Consider the following 21,393-nt stretch of genomic DNA (forward strand, 5'->3'; position numbering starts at 1 on the left):
ACCTCAGAATGTGAGCTTATTTGGAAACAGGATCTTCACAGATGTCATTAGTTAAGGATCATGAGATGAAGTCATGCCACATTTATAGTGGGACCTAAATCCAATGACTGGTGTCTTTATAAGAGAAATAAGAAAATTTGGAACAGAGACACAGAGGAGGCACAAAGGAGGAGGCTACATCAAGACAAAGGCAAAGAGATACAGGTACAAGCCAAGGAATGCCAGAGAGGGCTAGAAGCCTTGATTTCAAACCTCTAGCCTCCAGAACTGCAAACGAGTACATGTCTGTTGTTTTAAGCCTCCCAATTTGTAGTATTTTGTTACAGCAGCCTTGGGAAACAGTATGTGGAAAGATAGTCAACCTTAACAGGCCCAAACTTGCTCTTCACATTCTGCCACCTATACCTAACCTGTTTGCTACCAGGTTTCTGGAACAGGATCTGCTTGCCTGATGTTGATACAGATGATATGGAAAACTTAAAATATTAGTTATCATTTTGTGTGTGACAAACTTGATGGAGTCACTGAGTTACACAATGACTCACTTTTCCTTTCTGTCAAGGGGAAGTAGAACCTCTCCTATTAACCAAGCTAATTCAGAATACTTAGTGAGACTTTACATATATAATTTGAAATATTTAAAAACATCCTGTGTGTCTTGATTAAAACTGGAACGTAGCACCATATATCAGAGTGATATGATGCAAAATGAAACATTTTTTGTCACATAAAATGCTAATGGTCTCTAAGGTGATTAAGCTAGTCAGGCTTGGTCACACATTGAAATCTTATAGATTTTTTTTTAAAGGAGTCCTACCCTAGACCAGTCTCTGGGAGTTGGGGGGAGGGGAGAGGCATTGGTATTTTAAGGCTCTCCTTTGTACACCTTTCGTAATTCATTTCCATTTCACAAGCTATGGAATAGAATCTTTTAATATATTATATCTAGCGATGTCTCCAGTAATTTACTTCCCTCATGTCACATCAGAGAAATGTGATAAAATAATGAGGATCCAGAGACATAAAAACAGTCATACCCCAAGGACCCTTGCCAGTATCCCTAATAGTGCAGGCACTTGGTGGAAAAGATGCCACTGATGATGGCTTTCATCTCCAACACAAATTTCACAGTCAAGATGACTGAAAATAAACCCTTCGGTTTCAAAGCTTAAATATACAGAGTAGCCATTTATTATCCTCCGGTGTCTATTTTGTTGTTGATGTGTGTGTGTGAGCATATGTGTGTAGGTTTGTATCTATGTGTGCATTGCAGTCAGCAGTGCCTAATCTGATTTTTTCTTTCTCCATTCCTTTTGTGTCTCTTCTACCTCACCACACAAAAACTTCCAATCACATAGTATTAAAGTCCTTTAATTTAATCATAGTTTGCTTCATAAGTGAAGAGGTATTGATTGCCTTCCCATCTCAAGTATACCTAACAAAGTCATTTCAGTATTCATAAGGCATCACAATGCATCCAAAAATAAATACTAATAAAGAAGATAGCTCTCAATCTCCAATATAGAGAAAACCTTCTTAAAGAAAAAAAGCTAGTAGTGTCCTTGGTGATAGGGTTGCCTGTTGCCATGGGAATGAATACAAAGATTCTATGACATTTCCTGGGACCACATGAGCTTAGTGGAAAGGATGTCTTTTAGACAAAAACCTCATTTTCATGTTTTTACTTGGTAAAACTCTAGGTAAGGGAAAATGCAAGATGAAAAGAATATATGAGTACTCCATTATGTGGCTCAGGCATTATAAGATCTCTATCTGAAAATTGTTATTTTTAGCTGGTACACAAACTGCAGAAAAGCAAAATGAGAGAAATTAACAACAGATCACCTAAATTTTAATACCATTAAATCCTGAAGTACAACAGGGATAACAGAACTGTCATTTAAGATGCCAGGAGACTTCTCCTTTGCATGTCACTAACTCTGCCCCAAGCAATGTGACACTAAACCTTGTAGTTCACACGATCACAGAACCTGTAGGTACCAGAGTAGTGACACCATTGCCTACCTGCTTGCACATTTTGTCCTATTTGGGTTTTAAATAAGCATCCAAGGACTTAGCTGACTGGTTATGCTGCAATAGAAACTGAACCAGGAAGCCATTCTGGCTTGCTTTGTCTCTGTTCTTTACCATGGAACCATGTTCCTAAATCAAGATGAAAGCTGGCCTGCTCCATAGCCCATGGGGGCTGTGCAAGAGATCATCATGAAGGGATGGCTTTGTTCATGCGACTGGGTTATCATTGGCTAACTCTCCCCCACACCATGAACCTGAGCCTTAGCAAAGTTCATCCTTTCCAGATATTATGTACAAACAACCCAAACTTCCAATCTTCAGCCATTTCTAACTTATAAAAATGACAAGTGCTTACAGTCAATCTAATGTATTATTATTATTATTATTATTATTCTACAAGGCTCTACTTACAATGCAGATATTAAATACTTTGATATAAAAATACTACATGGTTTAAAATGTATTTAAATATGTATAGCTAGAACTACATCACCTAGCTATGTTTGATCTAATCTGGCTAAAGGAATTTATTTCTTAGATATTCCTATATTTCTGTAAGTATCAAGTATTTGCTATGTACTAGGTACTGTGCTAAATATCATGCTTTTTTTCTTTCTTTTTAAATTTTTTTAGTGTTATTTTTGAGAGAGAGAGAGAGAGAGCAAGTGGGGAAGGGGCAGAGAGAGAGGGAGACACAGAATCCAAAGCAGGCTCCACACTGTCAGCACAGAGCTTGACTTGGGGCTCGAACTCATGAACCATGAGATCATGACCTGAAGTCAGATGCTTAACCAACTGAGCCACCCAGGCGCCCCCATGATTTTTTTTCTATATTAAAACAACAACTATATTAAGTAGATAGCATCATTACCTCCATTTTACAGATCAGTTTGAGGCTGAATCAGGTGAAACATCTTGCCCTAGGTCTTACAGCCAAGAAAAGATAGAGCCATGAATTTGGCCTTAGGTCGTCAGACTCCACAGCTCAACCTACCAGGATCCTATGGCGTGTTAGAGTGCAAAATACATCTAATCTAGTGCTTTTCCTTTTTTTTTTTTTTTTTACAGCAGTAGGAATTCTCTTATCAAATGAAATTTTCTGTGGAAGTTCTACTGATAACGCAGTTGGAGCAGAGCTGCTCTGGTTGAACTAAGAGAAAGCCAGTGACTCCCTGACACTTCTGACCCCACCAGACATTTCTGCCATATTTGTAGGAATTGATGTACCCATGCTTCAAGGAACCATCCAGCAGCATATTTTGACCATCTCCAAGTCCTTCCCTTTACAGGAAACCTGTGTTATGGGAGAAGTCTGCCACAAGAATGTAAACCTTCCTGTCAAGCCTTATGTTCTGTTCTCCCTGATCTGATACTTTTAAGACTCAATTCCACATGAGTTCTTCTGGTGTATGTTGGCCAATTTTTTCAGTGAGTAAACTATATTCTCCTGGAGAACTAACTCACTTCCCCTCTTGGGCTACAATAAGACCTTACTTTACTTACTTTTCTAGAGGAATGAGGCAAGGTGAGGGTGGCTCTCAGGAGGGTGGCAAGTGTTTCCTTTCAAGACATCATCCTCAGGTCAGGTCTTTGAGGAATAGACTCTGAGAAGGGATGACTGCTTTCTTTCACCCTATACCAAGGGGAAGAGGCTATCGACACTAGCCCCTTTAGAGGATCTTGAATTTCAAGCTTTTTAGATCTCATCCAACCAAATGATCCCACCCCAAGTGGTCCTTATCAGGAATCACATTTTTGCATAGGAAACCCATCACACGTGTGCATTCAGTCTCTTGTTAGCTCTCCTAACTAGGTATGAGTAGGCACTGAGTAGGCATGATTTTCAACTTAGTCTTTTCTGTGACCCCATGAGAAAAGAATCTCTTTAAGTGCTGCCATGAAGAAACTTTGGCTTTTATGGTTTACTCTGAGTTAACAGTTGGCTGAACTGAGCCTGTCGTGTTTTTTCTTGAAGATTTCCACAGCCAGTGCTATAATCCTTTGAATGACCAATACCCCTTAACATTCAGGTGCGAACTATTACATGAACAACTACTTCACCTCCCATCTGTAACCCATCCAAATCTATAGCAGGTGACTTTTTTTTGCTGTGATCCTTCAAGATGCCATAGGTTATCATGAGGAATCATTGCTGGTTATTACTACCAGCAATAGGTACTTCTTACTATTTGACGAGTAGTGATTGTTCTAGAATCACATCCTAAAAGTCTACTTTCTAGAGCTAATCCTGATATCAACTAGCTTATTTTAGGCTCTCTGAAAATCAGTGCCTAAGATAGGAATTGTGTGTAGGTAGTTTATTTAGAAGCTGATTCCAGGGAAGAGAAGTGAACCACCAAGAAGAAAAAGTTCTTTGTGTATATTTTTATTGCTGCCTTACCAAACAGTATATGACCTTACTTAACTATATGTCTGCTTCCCCTATTTGACTGTAAACTCTCCGATGATATCTTTGCCCATAATATCTACTTTTTAAATTTTTTTTTCAGCGTTTATTTATTTTTGGGACAGAGAGAGACAGAGCATGAACGGGGGAGGGGCAGAGAGAGAGGGAGACACAGAATCGGAAACGGGCTCCAGGCTCTGAGCCATCAGCCCAGAGCCCGATGCGGGGCTCGAACCCACGGACCGCGAGATCGTGACCTGGCTGAAGTCGGACGCCTAACCAACTGCGCCACCCAGGCGCCCCATCTACTTTTTAATCAGGATGTGCCTTTTAATTGATGTTATCCTATTATTGAATTGACAGAATTTTTAAATTCCTAAATGATACATAAAATTATGCTGTGTCTTATAATTTATAATTTATTTCACATCAGTGAAATAATGATACCTAGTAATACAGTATAGGTGTTCAATAATGTGCTCAATAAATGTACTTAATACATAATAAATGTTCAAAATAATATTGAATTAAGACTTTGGTTCAGAGCTCTGAATTTTTTCTACTAATGAATTATCTTTCTCTGCTTTATATGAGAGCTTTATTATTCACTCTGCCATACTTTTTGCCCAAGTTATCTGGAAGCTCAGAGCTAACTCTTAGAGCCAATTAAAATAAATTAATTTGCTAACATGAGCCATTTTTTCAAGGCACCACGTCCAAAAACAAGAGAAAGGAGATTATATTAGTTTGCTTAAATAAATGTGAAAAACACCAGCTACTCTTATTATAGAAGGTACACTCCACTGTATTGAAATCATATCATAAGGGATCAGCTCTCTTTTCATAGAGATAGGCTATATAGAAACAGCAGGTGTATTTAAGAAGTTCAATTTTAAGAGGCAGAATTATTGGGCCTGAATAAAAGATCTCAGGGAAGATAAAGGAATTTCAGTATGAATCCTTGAGTAGCATTCAAAGATTTTCCTGAAGCAAATGATACATAATTTCCCTATGCAATTTCTGTTAATTTATTATGTTGTGCCAGTTGCTTTATAGCCTTTATGAAACAGATATTTTATAGGGTGCTTCCTATGCACCAGACACTGTGCTAGAAGCCAGGCATATAATGGTGAATAAGACAAGTGAGATCCCTGTTGGAGAAGGTTGATAATAACAAAGAAATCAACAAATAAACACAGTCCTCAAAAAATGTGAACAGTGATGGGTTGGAGAATATCTGGGGACACTACTTCAGATTATGTGGTCAGGGAAGGTCTTTCTAAAAAGTTGACGTTTGAGGGGCACCTGGGTGGCTCAGTCATTTAAGTGTACAACTTCAACTCGGGTCATGATCTCATGGTTTGTGGGTTTGAGCCGCACGTCAGGCTCTGTGCTGGCAGCACAGAGCCTGGAGCCTGCTTCAGATTCCGTCTCCCTCTCTGTTCTTTCACTGGTTGTGCTGTGTTTCTCTTCGTCTCTCAAAAATAATAAATGGTAAAAAAAAGTATTTTTAATAAAATAAAAACATTAAAAATAAATAAATAAAAAGTTGATGTTTGAGATCAGAATGACATGAAAAACACCAGTCACTGGAAGAGAAAAGATCCAGTGCAGTAAGTTTGGTGAATTAGAGGTAGGAATATAGTGGCAGAGGTGTGGGCAGAAGATAAGGGCTGGGTCTTAGCTCAGGCTACTAGAACAAATACCATGTAATGGGTGACTTAAACAATAGACATTTATTTCTCACAGTCCTGGAGGCTGGGAAGTCCGAGATTGAGGTGCTAACCAATTTGGTTCCTGGTGGAGGCCCTCTTCCCACTCTATAGGAGTCTTCCTGTTATGTCCTCACGTGGTGGGAAAGAGTGAGCTTCAGTCTGTCTTATAAAAAAACATTTCATGGGGCGCCTGGGTGGCGCAGTCGGTTAAGCGTCCGACTTCAGCCAGGTCACGATCTCGCGGTCCGTGAGTTCGAGCCCCGCGTCGGGCTCTGGGCTGATGGCTCAGAGCCTGGAGCCTGTTTCCGATTCTGTGTCTCCCTCTCTCTCTGCCCCTCCCCCATTCATGCTCTGTCTCTCTCTGTCCCAAAAATAAATAAACGTTGAAAAAAAAATTAAAAAAAAAAAAAAAAACATTTCCATCATGGGGGCTCGACCCTATGATCTCATCTAAACCTAATTATCTCCCAGAGACCCACCTCCTAATACCATCGCGTTGGGAATTAGGGTTTCAACACATGAATTTTGAGGGGACATAAACATGCAGTCCCTAGCAGGCAGTGAGTAGGCAGGAGTCAGACCTGAGAGGTCATGAGGATCATGCTTGTGGATTTGAATTCTAAGTGCAGTCAGAATCTGTTTGAGGATTTTTAATGGACACATGGCACAATTATATACATATATATACGTATATACATATGTATATTGTATTTGTATATCACATACAGTATACACTTACATATACATCTGCACACATATAGGCATATACATACATGTATTTTTTTCGCGCATTCTGACTACTTTGGAGAAAAATACACTAAAGGGTCTTGTTAGAAGCTATTTCAATAATCCTGGCAAGACAATGGTGGATAGTAGGTGATAGAGGTAAAAGAAGGCAGGAAAATTCCAGATCTATTCAGGTGGAGCTGCTAACAGGATTTGGTTATAGACTGGTTAGAAGAGTGTGAAAGAACGGAATGGAGATGGCTTTCTGGGATTTGGGGCTAAGCTCCTCGGGAGACGGCCATGCTGTTCTGTACTAGCCAGAAGACTGAGTGAAGAACAGGCAGTAAGGGAGTGGGGGGTTGAGAAATCAAAACTTTTTTTACATGCTAATTATATTTTAAGCTTCTTCTAGTTATAATGGTAGAAAATAACCTCAGGCATATGTTTAAAACTATAAAAGAAAATAAAGCATTATTTTGTAAATTGCAACAGAGATGTATTGCCATTTTATAATTCCTTGCACATACCTTGAGGAAAGAACATAATCTATTTGTCACTGACTGAAAAATGAGTTCATAATCCATAAAGTTTTATTCTATCTGTGGAATATATTTTTCACAATTATTTAGAAACTGTTCAAGAAACAAAGAATTAATGAATAATATTTTCTTACTTGAAAATTTATTTTAAATCTCAGAGGTGTCAAAATGTTCTCTATGAAAAAATTAGGGTAAAATCTGACACTATTAACAACTGAACAAACATAGAAACCAATTTTAAAAGCATATTCTTTTACAATTTGATTTTTAAACAGTAGATTTACAATTCCTTAAATTGTCATGTTGAATTCCTCCTCACAACTAAACTGAATTGAGAGAAAAAGAGAAATTAATTGATAGTAATGAAATCCAGTGTGATATTTCAACCAAGAATAAAAAAGGAGAAGAAAATCCTCCTAATTTGGTGACTGCTAAAATACACGGCTTCAGTGTGAAAGCCCTTTGTTTTCACAATGGAGGGTAGTCTGCTGTGGAACATCTGGCCTCTAGAACAGGCTCCGAAACACAGCTTCTCTGAAAAATAGAATTAACCAATTAGAAGGAGGAATGGTGAAACAGTCAAAATCAAATGAAAGTAATACAAGGATAAAAGTGGATTTGATTTTGTGGGGAAGCAAACCCAGAATATTAGGTGATTTATCTTTGTGTGATAACTATGAGTGAGATTTTTAAAAATTTTTCCAAAAAGCTTAGTATTTCTCTTGTTTGAGAGGCTACTTGAAATTTGAGCACGGGGGGAACCAATGAAACATGGGATCATAGAAACATGGGAAAACATCCAGGGTGTGGTGAGAAATCAGCAGGAAGACTGCACAGAAAGACAGAGGAAATTCAGAATATAAGGTTATGATTAAAAACCTGGATCTTTTTCCTTGTGTCGCCATATTGCTCCGCCAAAAGGAATAAAGGCCCTCACGATACTATACACAGCCTTGACCCAAACATGATGACAAGGAGGTTAGAATATTGCAAATCCAATATATTTTTCAGGCCTTCTCGCCGAAGTGCTAGGATTTTACATTCTCCTGACAGTATTGTATTTTATAAAGGAAAATCAACACACATGGTGTCCTGGGTATGGATACACTGACGAAGGACACTGTGCAGAATGTCTAAAATCTGGACTCTTCAGCTTGCAAGGTCAAATTACTTATACTATATGTGCTGACTAGCAGCAGCTACATCTAAGTAAAACAGATAAAGGGAACTTTAAGAATCTAGGACATTAATATTAGCTAGTGAGCAAAATTTCTAACCATTGAACAGTTACGATGCCCTTGAGGTTTTATTTGAATAGCATTCTTTTCCATTCAGCTGTGTCACATTGCTTTCTTTAGAGATAAGAAGTGCTGTACAATATTCTTATAAAAGCTATTGTTATTCATTCCTATGTCAATGGTTTGTTTTACCCAACAAGTAATTATGAATTCCTTGTTGAGAAATGCTTGAGTCTGTGACTGCATAAATAAAATAAAGATAAAAAGGACTATTAAGCATTGTGCCAGGAGCTGTTAGTATGTTTGTTTGTTTTAGCAACCCTAAAAACTAAACATGCGTTATATTTTGTAAAGAGATTGTATGGAAGAGATGACAATATTTATATGGCATATTTGTAAATAGACAAGTGCAGACATCAAATGTCAATACAGTAGCATCAAATCTACCAATCTCCAAATAAAAAAATATTATACATATATATTCATATTACATATTCACCTACATATTCCAACATATCCAAATATATATTCCAATTAGGGCCTGAGGAAATTTAAAGAATTTACAAAGGATTTAGAGCCTGGAAGTCCATTTATGGATAATGGCACCAAGATGCCAATAACATGTTCACCTTGATGAAAACATGTGAAGAAAGAAAACCTCACCATTGAATCCTTAGAATTTCCTGGGTTTCAGCTGAAATTGACTATGAACTTAACATATTTTGGATGAATTACTATTCAAGTTTCCTTTATATTGACAAGGGACTGCAAAATAGCTATAGAGGAATGAAAAGTCACTAAATTGGGAACCAATAATTATAATTTCTAGGGTCCCCCAAACAAAGCAGTATGTCTTGGTTTCCCCATAGCCAAATGAGGATTACAAAACCTATCACAAAACATAAAACTGTTGCAAAACAAAACACTGTACCATTTAGGAGTGAAATCAGTAAAAACCATGTAAAACCATTCCCTTTTATTACCACAAAGTTGTCTTTTCATTAGGAATTAAAATACCTGAGATTTTGCTAAGTCTCAAATCCTTACCCCATGGTAACCAGATCACTAAATAAGTAACACTAGATCCTGCAACTAAGATAAAAAATTTAGTTCTTCACTTAAATTTTAAGTAAGAGTTTTAATAACATCCACGCTAAAAGTGAAATCTAGCAAGAATAAACCCATGCCATTTCTTAAGAAAAAAAATGTTTGAATAAAATATTACAAGAGTAATTAGGAAAGAAAAGAAAATCAATATGGATACATAAAAAAGTATTTTGTAACATAAAAGACTATAATACAAATGCTAAAATATAAAGGGACATGACCATAAGTCGTGGAAGGTCATACATTTTTAAGAACATTTGAGATAGCATCAAGTTTTACTCAAGGAAATTTATTATAATTTCTATGAAATAAGATTTCTAGGAAGTCATTTTCCTTCATTATCATCATATGACCTTGGGAAAAACATTTAACTTCTCTGTGAGAGATTAAAATTTCCAAAAAGGACAACAGCAACATTTCGGGGGTCACGTGCTCTTTCAGAACCTTACCACACCTGATCAGTAAAGTTTTTCACACCCTCCTCCTTGATACCGGGTATGCATTTATCATCGCTTCAGTGAATATAGTGTGGTAGAAATGGTGTGGTGTGACTTACAAGGTTAGGTCATAAAAGGCAATATGGCTTTATCCTGGCTGGCCCTCTCAAGGGACACTCACTCTGTGTCCACATGCAGAGGCTACTTATAGATTCCAGCTTAGGTCTCAGCCAGCATCAACCACTGGCCCTGGGCAAGAACAAGTCTTCAAATGGTTCCAGCCCCTGGCGTTCACATCATCCCAACTGACACCAAGTAAAACAGAGATGGGTACACCTGTTGAAGCCTACCTACATTGCAAATAGTTGAACAAAATGAATGGGCTCCATTTTTTAAAAGGGTAGGTTTGGGGGTGATTTCTTATGTAGCAATAGGTAACTGAACACTCTCTAAGCCCCAGTTGCCTGTTTTTAATGGAGACAATAATAGCAATCTGTAAGACTGTTTTGAGAACTAAATGAACTTATTCATGTCAGCATGTAGCACAGTATGTGGGACGTAGAAGATAGGTAAGTGCTAGGTACTAACGATGGGATCAGAAAATAGATCATAAGGGAAAAAAGCTGTCTGAGAGGCAAGCAGGAATTTAAACAAAGAGCCAGATGAGATAAGAAGAAATACTTTGAAATGAAAAATGTGATTGAATATTAAGCAGCAATATTGACAATATATAAAATGGAATGTTGTTGTAAAGGAAAGTCACAAGAAAACCCCCCAGGATTCAAAGACAAGTGCAGAAAAATAACATGATTACAGAAAATATGAAGGAAAGATATGATGATGATAAGGCCAAATGCTGCACCTCAAAAAACTAAAGTAGTGACACAAAGAAAATGTGTTTCTAGGCACACACATACACACACACACACTGGAAAATACAAAAAGAAAGTTTTTATAAGCTAAAAAGACACCTAACTCTGCAAACTCACTACATACACAGGGGCAAAGTCTTGAACAAAGAAAAAAAAGAAACAGCAAACATACAGGCAGGAGTAAAGTTTACTTATTATTATTATTATTAATCAAAATTATCATTAACTTAGAGATACCGTCATGTATCTTTAAGGGCTCTATTGAGGTAGAGCCAATATCATACAATTAACTCCACATATTTCAAGCACACAATTTGATTACGTTTTGATATATGTATAACATATGAAACCATCACCACAATCAAGATAATGAACATACACATCCTCCTTGCACACTTCGTAACCCCACACTCCCCAATGTCCCCAGACAACCACTGATCTGTCACTATTCATTAGTTTGCATTTCCAAACATTTATATTATTGGATATGCAGTATGCACTTTTTGTCTGACCTCTTTTACTCATATAATTGTTTTGAGATTTGGCACTTTGTGTCTTCCAAGGAAGTTATAGAATTTGTAGGCCTAAAGGTTTCATATCCCCTTCTTTTCTAATACAGATGTTAACTGCTATAAATCTCCACCTATGAATGGCATTAGTGTGGTTCCATGATTTGTCACATATTCAAAATAACACCCGATTTCCTTTTTGATTTCTTCTTTGACTAATGAATTATATAGAAGTGCTTCATTTAGTCTTCAAATATTTGGAGATTTTCCAAAGGTCTATTACTGATTTCTCATGTGATTCCTTTGTAGTCAGAGAACACACTTTGTATAATTTTAATTCTTTTAAAATTCCTTATTGAGACGTGTTTTATGATCCAGAATATGGTCTATCTTGGTAAATTTTCCTGTACACATTAAAAAAGTGTGTATGCTACTGTTGTTGAGTATAGTGTTGTATAAATGCCAATTATGTTAAGGTGGTTGATGATGTGATTTAAATCTCCTATATTCATAATTATTTTCTATTTGTTCTATCAATTATTGAGAAAGGTATATCGAAAACCCTGACTATAACTGTATGGTTATGCATTTCTTCTGGCAATTCTATCAGTTTTTGCTTCATGTATTTTCAAGTTCTGGTATCAGATGCATACACATTTAGAACTGTTACATCTTCTTGATGAAGTGACTCCTCAATCACTATGAAATGACCTTCTTTATCACTGGTGTCATTAATTGCTCTGAAAGCTACTTCATCTGATATTAATATAGTCATTCCAGTTTTCTTTTGATTCATAATAGGGCGATATATCTTCTCCATCTTTTCACTTTTAACCTGTTTGTGCCCTTCTATTTGAGGTGTACTTCTTATAGACAGCAGATTGTTTAGTCTTATTTTATCCAATCAGATAATTTCTGCCTTTTACTGTAGTATTTATAAAGTTTACTTTTAATGTGATTATTGCCATAGTTAGGCTTTAAGACGATCATCTTGCTAGTTGTTTTTTTTTTCTCCTATCTGTTCTTCTCTCCTATTTTTTTTTCTATTTATGCCTTCTTTGGGATTAATCAAATATTTTTCTGATTCAATTTTATCTCCTTGGTTGGCTTACTAGTTATTGCTCTTTGCTTTCTTGTTTTAGTGGTTGATTGAGGGCTTAGAGTATAATCTAACTTACCACAATCTGCCTTCAAGTGATATCATACTATTTTACACCTAGTACAGGGACATTTCTCTCCTTCCAGGTTAGTGCTATTCTTATCCTTTTATATCGTTTACAAATTCCACATTGCCTTGTTGTTTTTGTTTAAACAGTCATTTATCTCTTTGAGATTTAAGTAATACACTTTTTAATGTATTTACCCCTACAGTTCCTGTTTCTAGTGTTCTTTATTCCTTTGTGTAGATTCATGTTTTCATCTGGCATCATCTCTTCCATTCTGGAGGAATTTTGTTGAGAGTTTAATGAAATTACTCTATAATTTTGCCACCTCTGCACCCATTTTGTGTGGCCAAGAGGCCTGTGGGGGACTTGATGTGATACCAGTCCCTTTCTTGAATGTACACCCTGGTTAGCAGCCCACAGTACACAGATTTCTGATATCACTACCCCACATAGTCTCTCCACCTCCCCAGGCCTTCTCCTTGTGTGCTCTGTAGATAAGACCCCCACAAAGCTTACCAAAACCTTTTGAATTGGCTAATCCAGCCTTACTTAGCCCAAGAACCCCAAAGCTCTCCACCTCAGGTCCTAATAAAGGCATGCACCCTGAGTGCCCCCACTTTCTCTCTGCCTGCTCCCTGCCTTGACCTCCCCATGGCCCCTTAAGGCATACCACATACTTTCTCCAAGACTTGTGAGTAACAAACTTCTCTATTTCAATTTCCTTGTGGCCTTCTGTGGAATCATCCAACACTGTGGGACTCTACCTAATAAATGATCATTTAACAAAGTCATAACTTCCTTTAACATTTCTGGTAGTGCAGGAGTGCTGGGATGAATTCTTTCATCTTTTGAAATTCTTCATATCACTTTTATTTTTGAATGATTAAGCATTGGCTTCTCTTTCAGTATTTAAAGTTGCTCCACTGTCATCTCACATGGTTTACACTAAAAAAATGTGCTAATTTTATATGTACTATTCATACATGTCTTATTTTGCTGTCTACTTTTAAGACTTTCTCAATATCGCTACTTTTGAATAATTTTATTATAATATGCCTTGGTTGTTTACCTCATGTTTCTGGTCCTGGGGATTTTTTTGAAGGTTCTTAGATCTGTATTTTCTACCACCCTTCTCCTCCACTCCAACTTCATATGTCAGACTTTTGGAGTTATTTCACTATTCACTGGTGCTCAATTCATTATGTAAACTCTCTTTTCTATATTTGTTCTTTTTAAAGAACACTTTCACTGATAATTTACATAAGATAAAACTCACCCTTTTACACTACATAGTAGTTTTTAGTACCTTCACAAGGCGGTGCAACAATCACCACTATCTGATTCCAGAACATTTTCATCACCCGCAAAAGAAACCACAAACACATCAGCAGTAACTCCTCACCCCACTTTCTCCCAACTCCTGACAACTACTAGTGCACTTTCTGTCTCCACAGATTTTCCTATGGACATTTCATACAAATGGAATTATACAATATGTGGCCTTTGTGCCTGGCTTCCTTCACTTAGCATAATGTTTTCTTCATTCATGTTGTAACATGTATTGGTACCTCCTTTCTTTTTACTGTTGAATAATCCATTTTAAAGATATGCTATCTTTTTTATCCTTTAATCAGTTGATGGACACTTGGATTGTTTCCACTTTTTTTTCTGTTGTGAATAATGCTGCTATGAACATTTATGTTCATATATTTTCATTTTTGTTGGGTATATGCCTAGAAGTAGAACTGCTGGTCACATGGTAACTCTATGTTTTATCTTTCAATGAAGTGCCAGGTTCTTTTCCAAAGAAGCTGGACCATTTTACATTTCCTCTAATAGTGTATAACAGTTCTAATTTCTCTACATCTTCACTAGCTCTTGTTACTATCTGTCTTCTTTTTATTATAGCTACCCTGCTAGGTGAGAAATGGTACCCCATTGTGGTTTCAATTTAAATTTTCCTTATGACCAATGCTATTGAGCATCTTTCCATGTGCTTATTGCTCATTTGTGTATCTTCTCTGAAGAAATGTTTATTCAGATCCTTTGTCCATTTTTTTTTAGAATGGGTTGTCTTTTTATGATGTTGTAGTGATTGTTTATGTATCCTGGATGTCAATCCTTTAACAGATATACAAGTTGCAAACTCATTCTGCAAATTGTCTATTCACTTTCTTTATGGTGTCATTTGAAGTACAGAATTTTAAAATCTGACGTTCAATCTTATTTCTTCCTTTGTTACTTGTGTTCTTGGTGTCATGTCTAAAATTCATAACCTTAACTCAAGTTCACAAAATTCTCTCTTATATTTTCTCCTAAGAGTTTTATGGCTTTATCTATATATCAATGGCAAAATTTATATTTAAAAAATTTTAAATTACCCAACAGAATCTACCAGAACCTTGAGTAAACATCATACATAACGATGAAATAGTGCAAAATTCCTCCGAGATTGGGAATAAGAAAGGATGTTTACTAACATCACTTCTATTGAATATTGTACTGGAGGTTTTAACCAGTTCGACAAATCAAGAAAAACAGATAAGACACATAAGTAAAATGCTTAAGGATCATAAAAGAAAAAATAAAATTGTCATTATTTGCAGATGACATGATTATGTACCTAAAAAATCTTAAAGAATTAATAGGTAATTTAAAATCAACAATTAGTTTATCAAGTTCATTCCATACATGATCATTACAAAACAATATACTATATTTTCTATATACCACAACTTGGAAATTTAAATTTTAAAGTTCTACTATTTCTAATAGCTTAAAAAAATCAAATACCTAGGAGTAAATCTACTGAAAGTTGTGCAAGACCTTCACACAGAAATCCATAAAATTGTATTAAGAGAAATTAAATAAGACCTGAATAAAGGGAGTAATGCATCCTGTGAATGGACTGTAATACTCAATAATGTGAGTGTCCAAACTCCCCCAAATGATATATTCGTGTAATATATGACTGATATACATGATATATACATGTAATACCAATAAAAATTCCAGAAGGTACCTGATAGAAATTGATATATGGAAATTCAAAGAACCAAAAATAATCGAGAAAATTATGAAGAGGTAGAGAAGTAGGGAGGCCTACTCTCTCTGATAATCAAAACATTAAAAAAACTATCACAGTTAAGACAGTACAGTAATGTTGCCAGGACAGACACAGACCAATGGAACCAAACAGAGATTCCAGAAAGAGTCACACACATATATAAGTGCTTCATTTTTACAAGGGTGGCATTACAGAGTCATGGACATAAAACAATCTACAGTAAATGGACTGGGTCAACTGATTATCCATTCTGGGAACAGATGAAATTAGAACTCTACCTTACACTATACACAAAAAGCAATTCTAGGAGGATTATAGGTTTAAATGTGAAAAGTAAACCAAGAAAGATACTAGCAGATAATATAGGATAATATTTTCACAAGCATAGGTCGGCAAAGATGTCTTAACGCTAATCATAAAGGAAAAAAATCATGCTTGGATTAAATTAGGTATATGTATATCAAAAGACATTAGTAGCAACATATATGAAAAACACAGGGTTAATATTCTAAGTAAATGCCTTTTAAAAAATAATAATAAACAGATTAAAAGTTACCATCCCACTCAAAAGCAATCAGAAAAATTATAACTATCTATATAAAATTATCTGAAGTCAATCAATATACTAATATGTGTTCAATCTCACTAGAGAGTAGAGGATAAAGAGAAATAAGATTTTTTTAAGCTAGCAGATTGGCAAAGACATAAATAACAATAATTACATTTGGTATTAGCCAAGATTTGAGCACTCTCATAAACTCCTGGTGGGAATTTAAATTGGACAAGTTTTTTTGGAGACTATTTGGCAATGTATCACAAAATCCCTAAAAATCATCTATATAACCTTTGACCCAAAAATTCCACTTCTAGAAATTTTTCTTAAAGAAAAAAATTATACCACTTTGAAAAAATGATTTTCATCACTGCAATGCTTGCATAACAAGAAATTAGGAGAGAAAAGTCAACAATAGGGGATTGTTTAATATATTATAGTAATCCACATAATTAGACACTAATACTAATTTGGATCAAGAATCACCACCTAAGACATCTACAGAGGCAAGATGTAACATAAACGAATGAAGAAGCTCTTTGGCAAACTGGACAGCACATGCCTCTTTTGGAGAGGCCAACTCCAATTAATTCATGACAAGTAACATGTGGGGAGGTGCAGAAGGACGTCTAGTGTTGTCAGAATTCCCAATCTTTTAGAAGTAGAAAATTAAATTTTTATGTGAAATCTCATGATTTTTAGAAGTTGTCTATTGTTTAAAATTTTTTGAAAAAGATTCAGCAGCCACATAACATACATTATTTGTGGACTAGATTCCATTCAAAGGCTGAGAGCTCCAATGTACAGATATATTCATTGACATAGAAAGAGATTCATGATGTATTGTTTTTATTGTGTGGAAAGGCTGTTACAAAAAACACTTTGTATAATGTGATCTCAATTTCCTTAAAAATTAAAGTACATTTAGATGTATAAACTCTAAACAGTGTCTGAATGGATATAAATCCATAATGTTACTAGTGGGTGATTTTTTTGTATATCTGTATTGTTGCATTTTTATATTGATCATTAGTATTTTATTATCAAAGAATACAATAAAGTTCTTTTCATTGGTGGTTATAAAGGACAGAGTTGATAGTTTAATTTAAAATTTTGAGAATTAAATTAAAAAATCAAAACCACTGAACAAATACTCTTCCATATAAAATCAGACAGACCAGAATCTAAAGTCAAATCTTCCATTCACTTTATCAGTGGCTCTGTCAGTGATAACACCTACCATCTCTGCTTCATATCACATTGGTAATGTAAAAACTAATAAACAAAAATTGAATTAATATATACCATTACATTCCTAGCATCATCAAAAGCTAAGCAGGTGGAAGGAGGATTTTTCTACTACAGTGCAAGTCTGGAAAGAAGACAGACACTGGTAGAATGTAATAATGTAAGAAGTTTGCTTTGTTTCTATAATTCCATCCAGAGGCAAGACCATTACAGGAAATAGGTTTCCCTTGTAATTTCTCTATTCTCAAAATCTGAAGCTCCACCCTGCCCCACCCTTCACTCCCTGGCTAGCAATCAGACCCAATGCAGTGGAGTAGAGACTGGTAGACAACCCATTGCCAGAAGGAGCATTAGATGAGGTGGAACCCATATCATGTTCTCAGAAATATTTTTTTCCCCCAGACTCAATTTATTTAAACTAAAAACAAAAATAGTCCAAGAACATTTGAGTAATAAGCTCCTGTAAGTGGAGCTCTAGGACAATTGGAATAAACTAGGGAAGCCACTTTTAAGGATTAGTTTTGAGCCTCAAATTAAGAAATTAATAATATTCTTTGAGAGTTTTTACCCTTTGTCTTTTCTTCCCACCTCTCCATACCACCAGTAAAGGCATGTACTTCTCTGAATAGATTTCAGGGAGGTGAAGAGGTCCACCGGTGAAACCAACTAATTAGCTGATGTAAAGTGGATTTTGTTTTTGTCTCTATCACCTCTTTTTTTTTTATCATAAGGAGGTTAGATACTACATTCCACTATTCCTTTTACTGTGCAGGTTAAATATAATGGAGTGTAAAGAAATTTTTTCAGGCGATTATAGTACCCTTGAAAACCTACCTTAAAATGAGCTCGTGAACCTCGCTAAACACCCAGTTTTAAACCCAAGGAGAAATTTCACATTTGGTTCATGGAAATATCATACCCTTTGAGATATTTTTAATATAATAACTCATTTTCATTATTTTTCTCTTTTCAAAGAATTCATAATAAAAGAGAACCATAAAAGTGTTGTTTCATATCTTTACTTTCAGTAATGTGCAACATGAACATAATAGTGTTAAGAAGTCAGAAAAAAACTTAACACAGTAGCTATAGAAGATGCTTATAATTGCAAAAATTTTAACAATTATCTTCCCTAGTTTCCCCCAAACTTGCGTATTTGTTAATCAAATTAATTAAGAAGCTTTTCAAAATAAAAGCAATGTTTTAAATAAATATATTTTCATAACCATAGAACATTTAGTTCTGGTGGAAGTAACAAACATATTACACTCAAGTTCTTTATGAAGATATAAGGGTAAAAATTATCTGGATGCAATTATAAATGTACCCTAATTAGTTTGCTTCTTTTGTATGTATATTTTTGTTCATGTATTAAAATTATATCATATTTTGTAATAAGTTAGCTCTTAAATCATCACAAAGATGTTATCTGACCCACGGAATTTATGTCAATTCAACATGATGATGTGGTTGAACAATGTCTTTAAATTTAAATTTAGTACAATAAATTATATTTAATAAAAGCCAAGACCTCCTAGCTGCTCATATCTGTTATAGATGAATGCTAGACTCCCAGTCTGGAAGAATGAGGCCTTCCTAAAGATCTCAACCTTGACATTTCATAACTGAAAATAAGGTCACATCAAAGTCCTAATTACAACAGAGCTCTCACTGTGTTTCAGAGTTCCATGTAGGTGGGTGTAAATTCACTTATGATCAGCTTTTCCACTGAAATCATACATGTTTAATATACAACCACAAAAAAACTTTCTAAAATTTGATTTTATTTAATAAATAGTTTAAAGAGTTTCTAAGTGAAGAAATGATTTTGCTGATTCTCTTAGAAATTCTGATCATTTTTTAATCTTTCACTCACTTTTATTTCTACTGTGATTCTTAGGAATTTTTCTAATCTATATTTAGTCTATCAAAACATCTATGCACTGGTAAATTTGGCTTCCTTTGATAATAACCTATGTTAAGATCTCTAAATTAAATGAAGAAGGTAGAGAAGTAAAATTAAACACAGCAACAGGTTATAGTAAGTGCTCTTTAGAATTTCAGATTAACAAATTTGTCCCAAAATGATAACATAATAACTTACTAAATGAATAATGCAACATAGAATAGATTTTCACAGGATCTCAATCTCTCTCCCTCTCTTTTTCTCTCTCACTTCACTTTCTGTCTCTCTCTTTCTCTCTTTCTCTTTCTCTCTCTCTCTCTCTCATACACACACACACACACATACACACACACACACACACTCCCACTCACATCCACACATGGGTATGTACACTCATCTCAGAATTTTAAACACTGCTACTAAAGCTTTTAACTTAGATAAATTAACTACATTAAAATACTGACATTGTGAAAATATCTGTCTATGTCCAACACCCCATAGAGGGTACCTTTTTGTGAATTTCTATAAAGCTTACAGAAAGAAAACCAGAAAGAAAAACCAGAGTCCTCAAGAGGAAGGATGGTTGAGTGTGTCGGTACTGCTCAGGGTCACAGCTTCCCGTTCTCCTCGCCACTTTCCTTCTCCTCTATGGCTTCCAGGCTGCGTTTGCTCTTGGCCTCAGCACAACTGCTAGGTGCCTTACTAAGTCCACAAGACAAGCACGCCAGCTGGATCTGCTTCATGTTTTCTACAGCTTCATTCTTGGCATTCTTCAACAGATCTCCTTGGCCCTGCAAACAAGTAGAAATATACACCAAAGAAGAAAGTTATGCACCAGGCATATCCTGAGTGATATCACTCTATATGTTAGTGCTATTACTCAGTGAGGAAACAGACCCAGACCCTGAGAGCTCACTTTTTCAAGGCATTATCCCCAGGTTCTTTTCTAGCACTGTTGAGGGTCTTTGCTCTTTAAGCCAAGGACCTCAACCTGATCCTGATCAGCTCTGTGGTTGACAGCACCCCCTTGAGATTCCTGAGGAGCAACCTCAGGGCGAGGGTGGGGGGCTCCTCTGAATTACTGAGGACAATCCACCCTTCCCTCACCATGGTCTGAGACTTTGCACACTGCTGCAATCCCTGTCCCACCCAGGCCCAGCATTCCTAGGCTTGGGAGAAATCAAGGAAGGAAGCTCTTCCTCAAAGAACTGAAAGTTGCCCCTCAGTGTACAAGAGTTTACAAACCCAAACATCTTCTGTGACGTAAATCACACACCACCATGCTTGGCGAGCTGGGGTTTATATATTGGGTTGCCCTTGCAATCTGTCTTTTAATAAGTTATTAGTTACCCACATTCCTTCTGTCTTTACCCACATTGTCCTTAAGGACAGTGTTCCCATCTGGCTGATGGAGAAAAAAGGCTCCAGAGGTTCAGCATGGCCTTCAAAACAAAAAGTAAAGGAGGATCACAGGAAATCATCAGCTGTCAGTTACATCACTGCTCAAGAAAGACTTTTTCTCCTTATTTTTATTTCTCATTTTAGTTCTTCGTTATAATGATCGATGTATAAGCTGATGCTGGCTCAGAAGCCTGAAGGAGCAAGTGTGAGGAAGCCAGCACCTTTTCCCCCGGTGCACAGACAAAAGAGTCCTTTCTCTTTCTCCTCTCCATTCTCACTGCAGTGCCTGGTAAGATGACCCTGAACTGCAAAGGACAATGTGGGAAGAAGCGGAGTTTACACTGATTGCTCCACAAAGCAGAGACTCGGCCAAAGGATACGTCACCTATTTTATCCAAGGTGCTCCATGATACGCTGCTTAATTTGACGAATGGTTTTTCCTTAGGCTATATGAGGAAACTTGTGTTA

At 36.1% G+C, this 21,393-nt stretch overlaps 1 protein-coding gene across 1 annotated transcript in view; it reads right to left on the minus strand.

The window, feature by feature from the left end:
- Positions 1-19,827: 19,827 nt before the first annotated feature.
- The window catches only part of PLCL1 (phospholipase C like 1 (inactive)), a 76,407-nt gene continuing 74,841 nt past the window's right edge, over positions 19,828-21,393 (minus strand). Inside the window, exon 5 of the mRNA XM_047085109.1 lies at positions 19,828-20,315. Coding sequence (XP_046941065.1) covers positions 20,133-20,315 — 183 coding nt within the window. The 3' untranslated portion in view covers positions 19,828-20,132. The remainder of the gene's footprint in view (positions 20,316-21,393) is intronic.

The sequence above is a fragment of the Lynx rufus genome, unplaced genomic scaffold, assembly GCF_022079265.1.
Source record: "Lynx rufus isolate CCGP_SWC_20201006 ecotype Redwood Valley unplaced genomic scaffold, mLynRuf1.p SCAF_2, whole genome shotgun sequence".
Classification (NCBI taxonomy): Eukaryota; Metazoa; Chordata; class Mammalia; order Carnivora; family Felidae; genus Lynx; species Lynx rufus.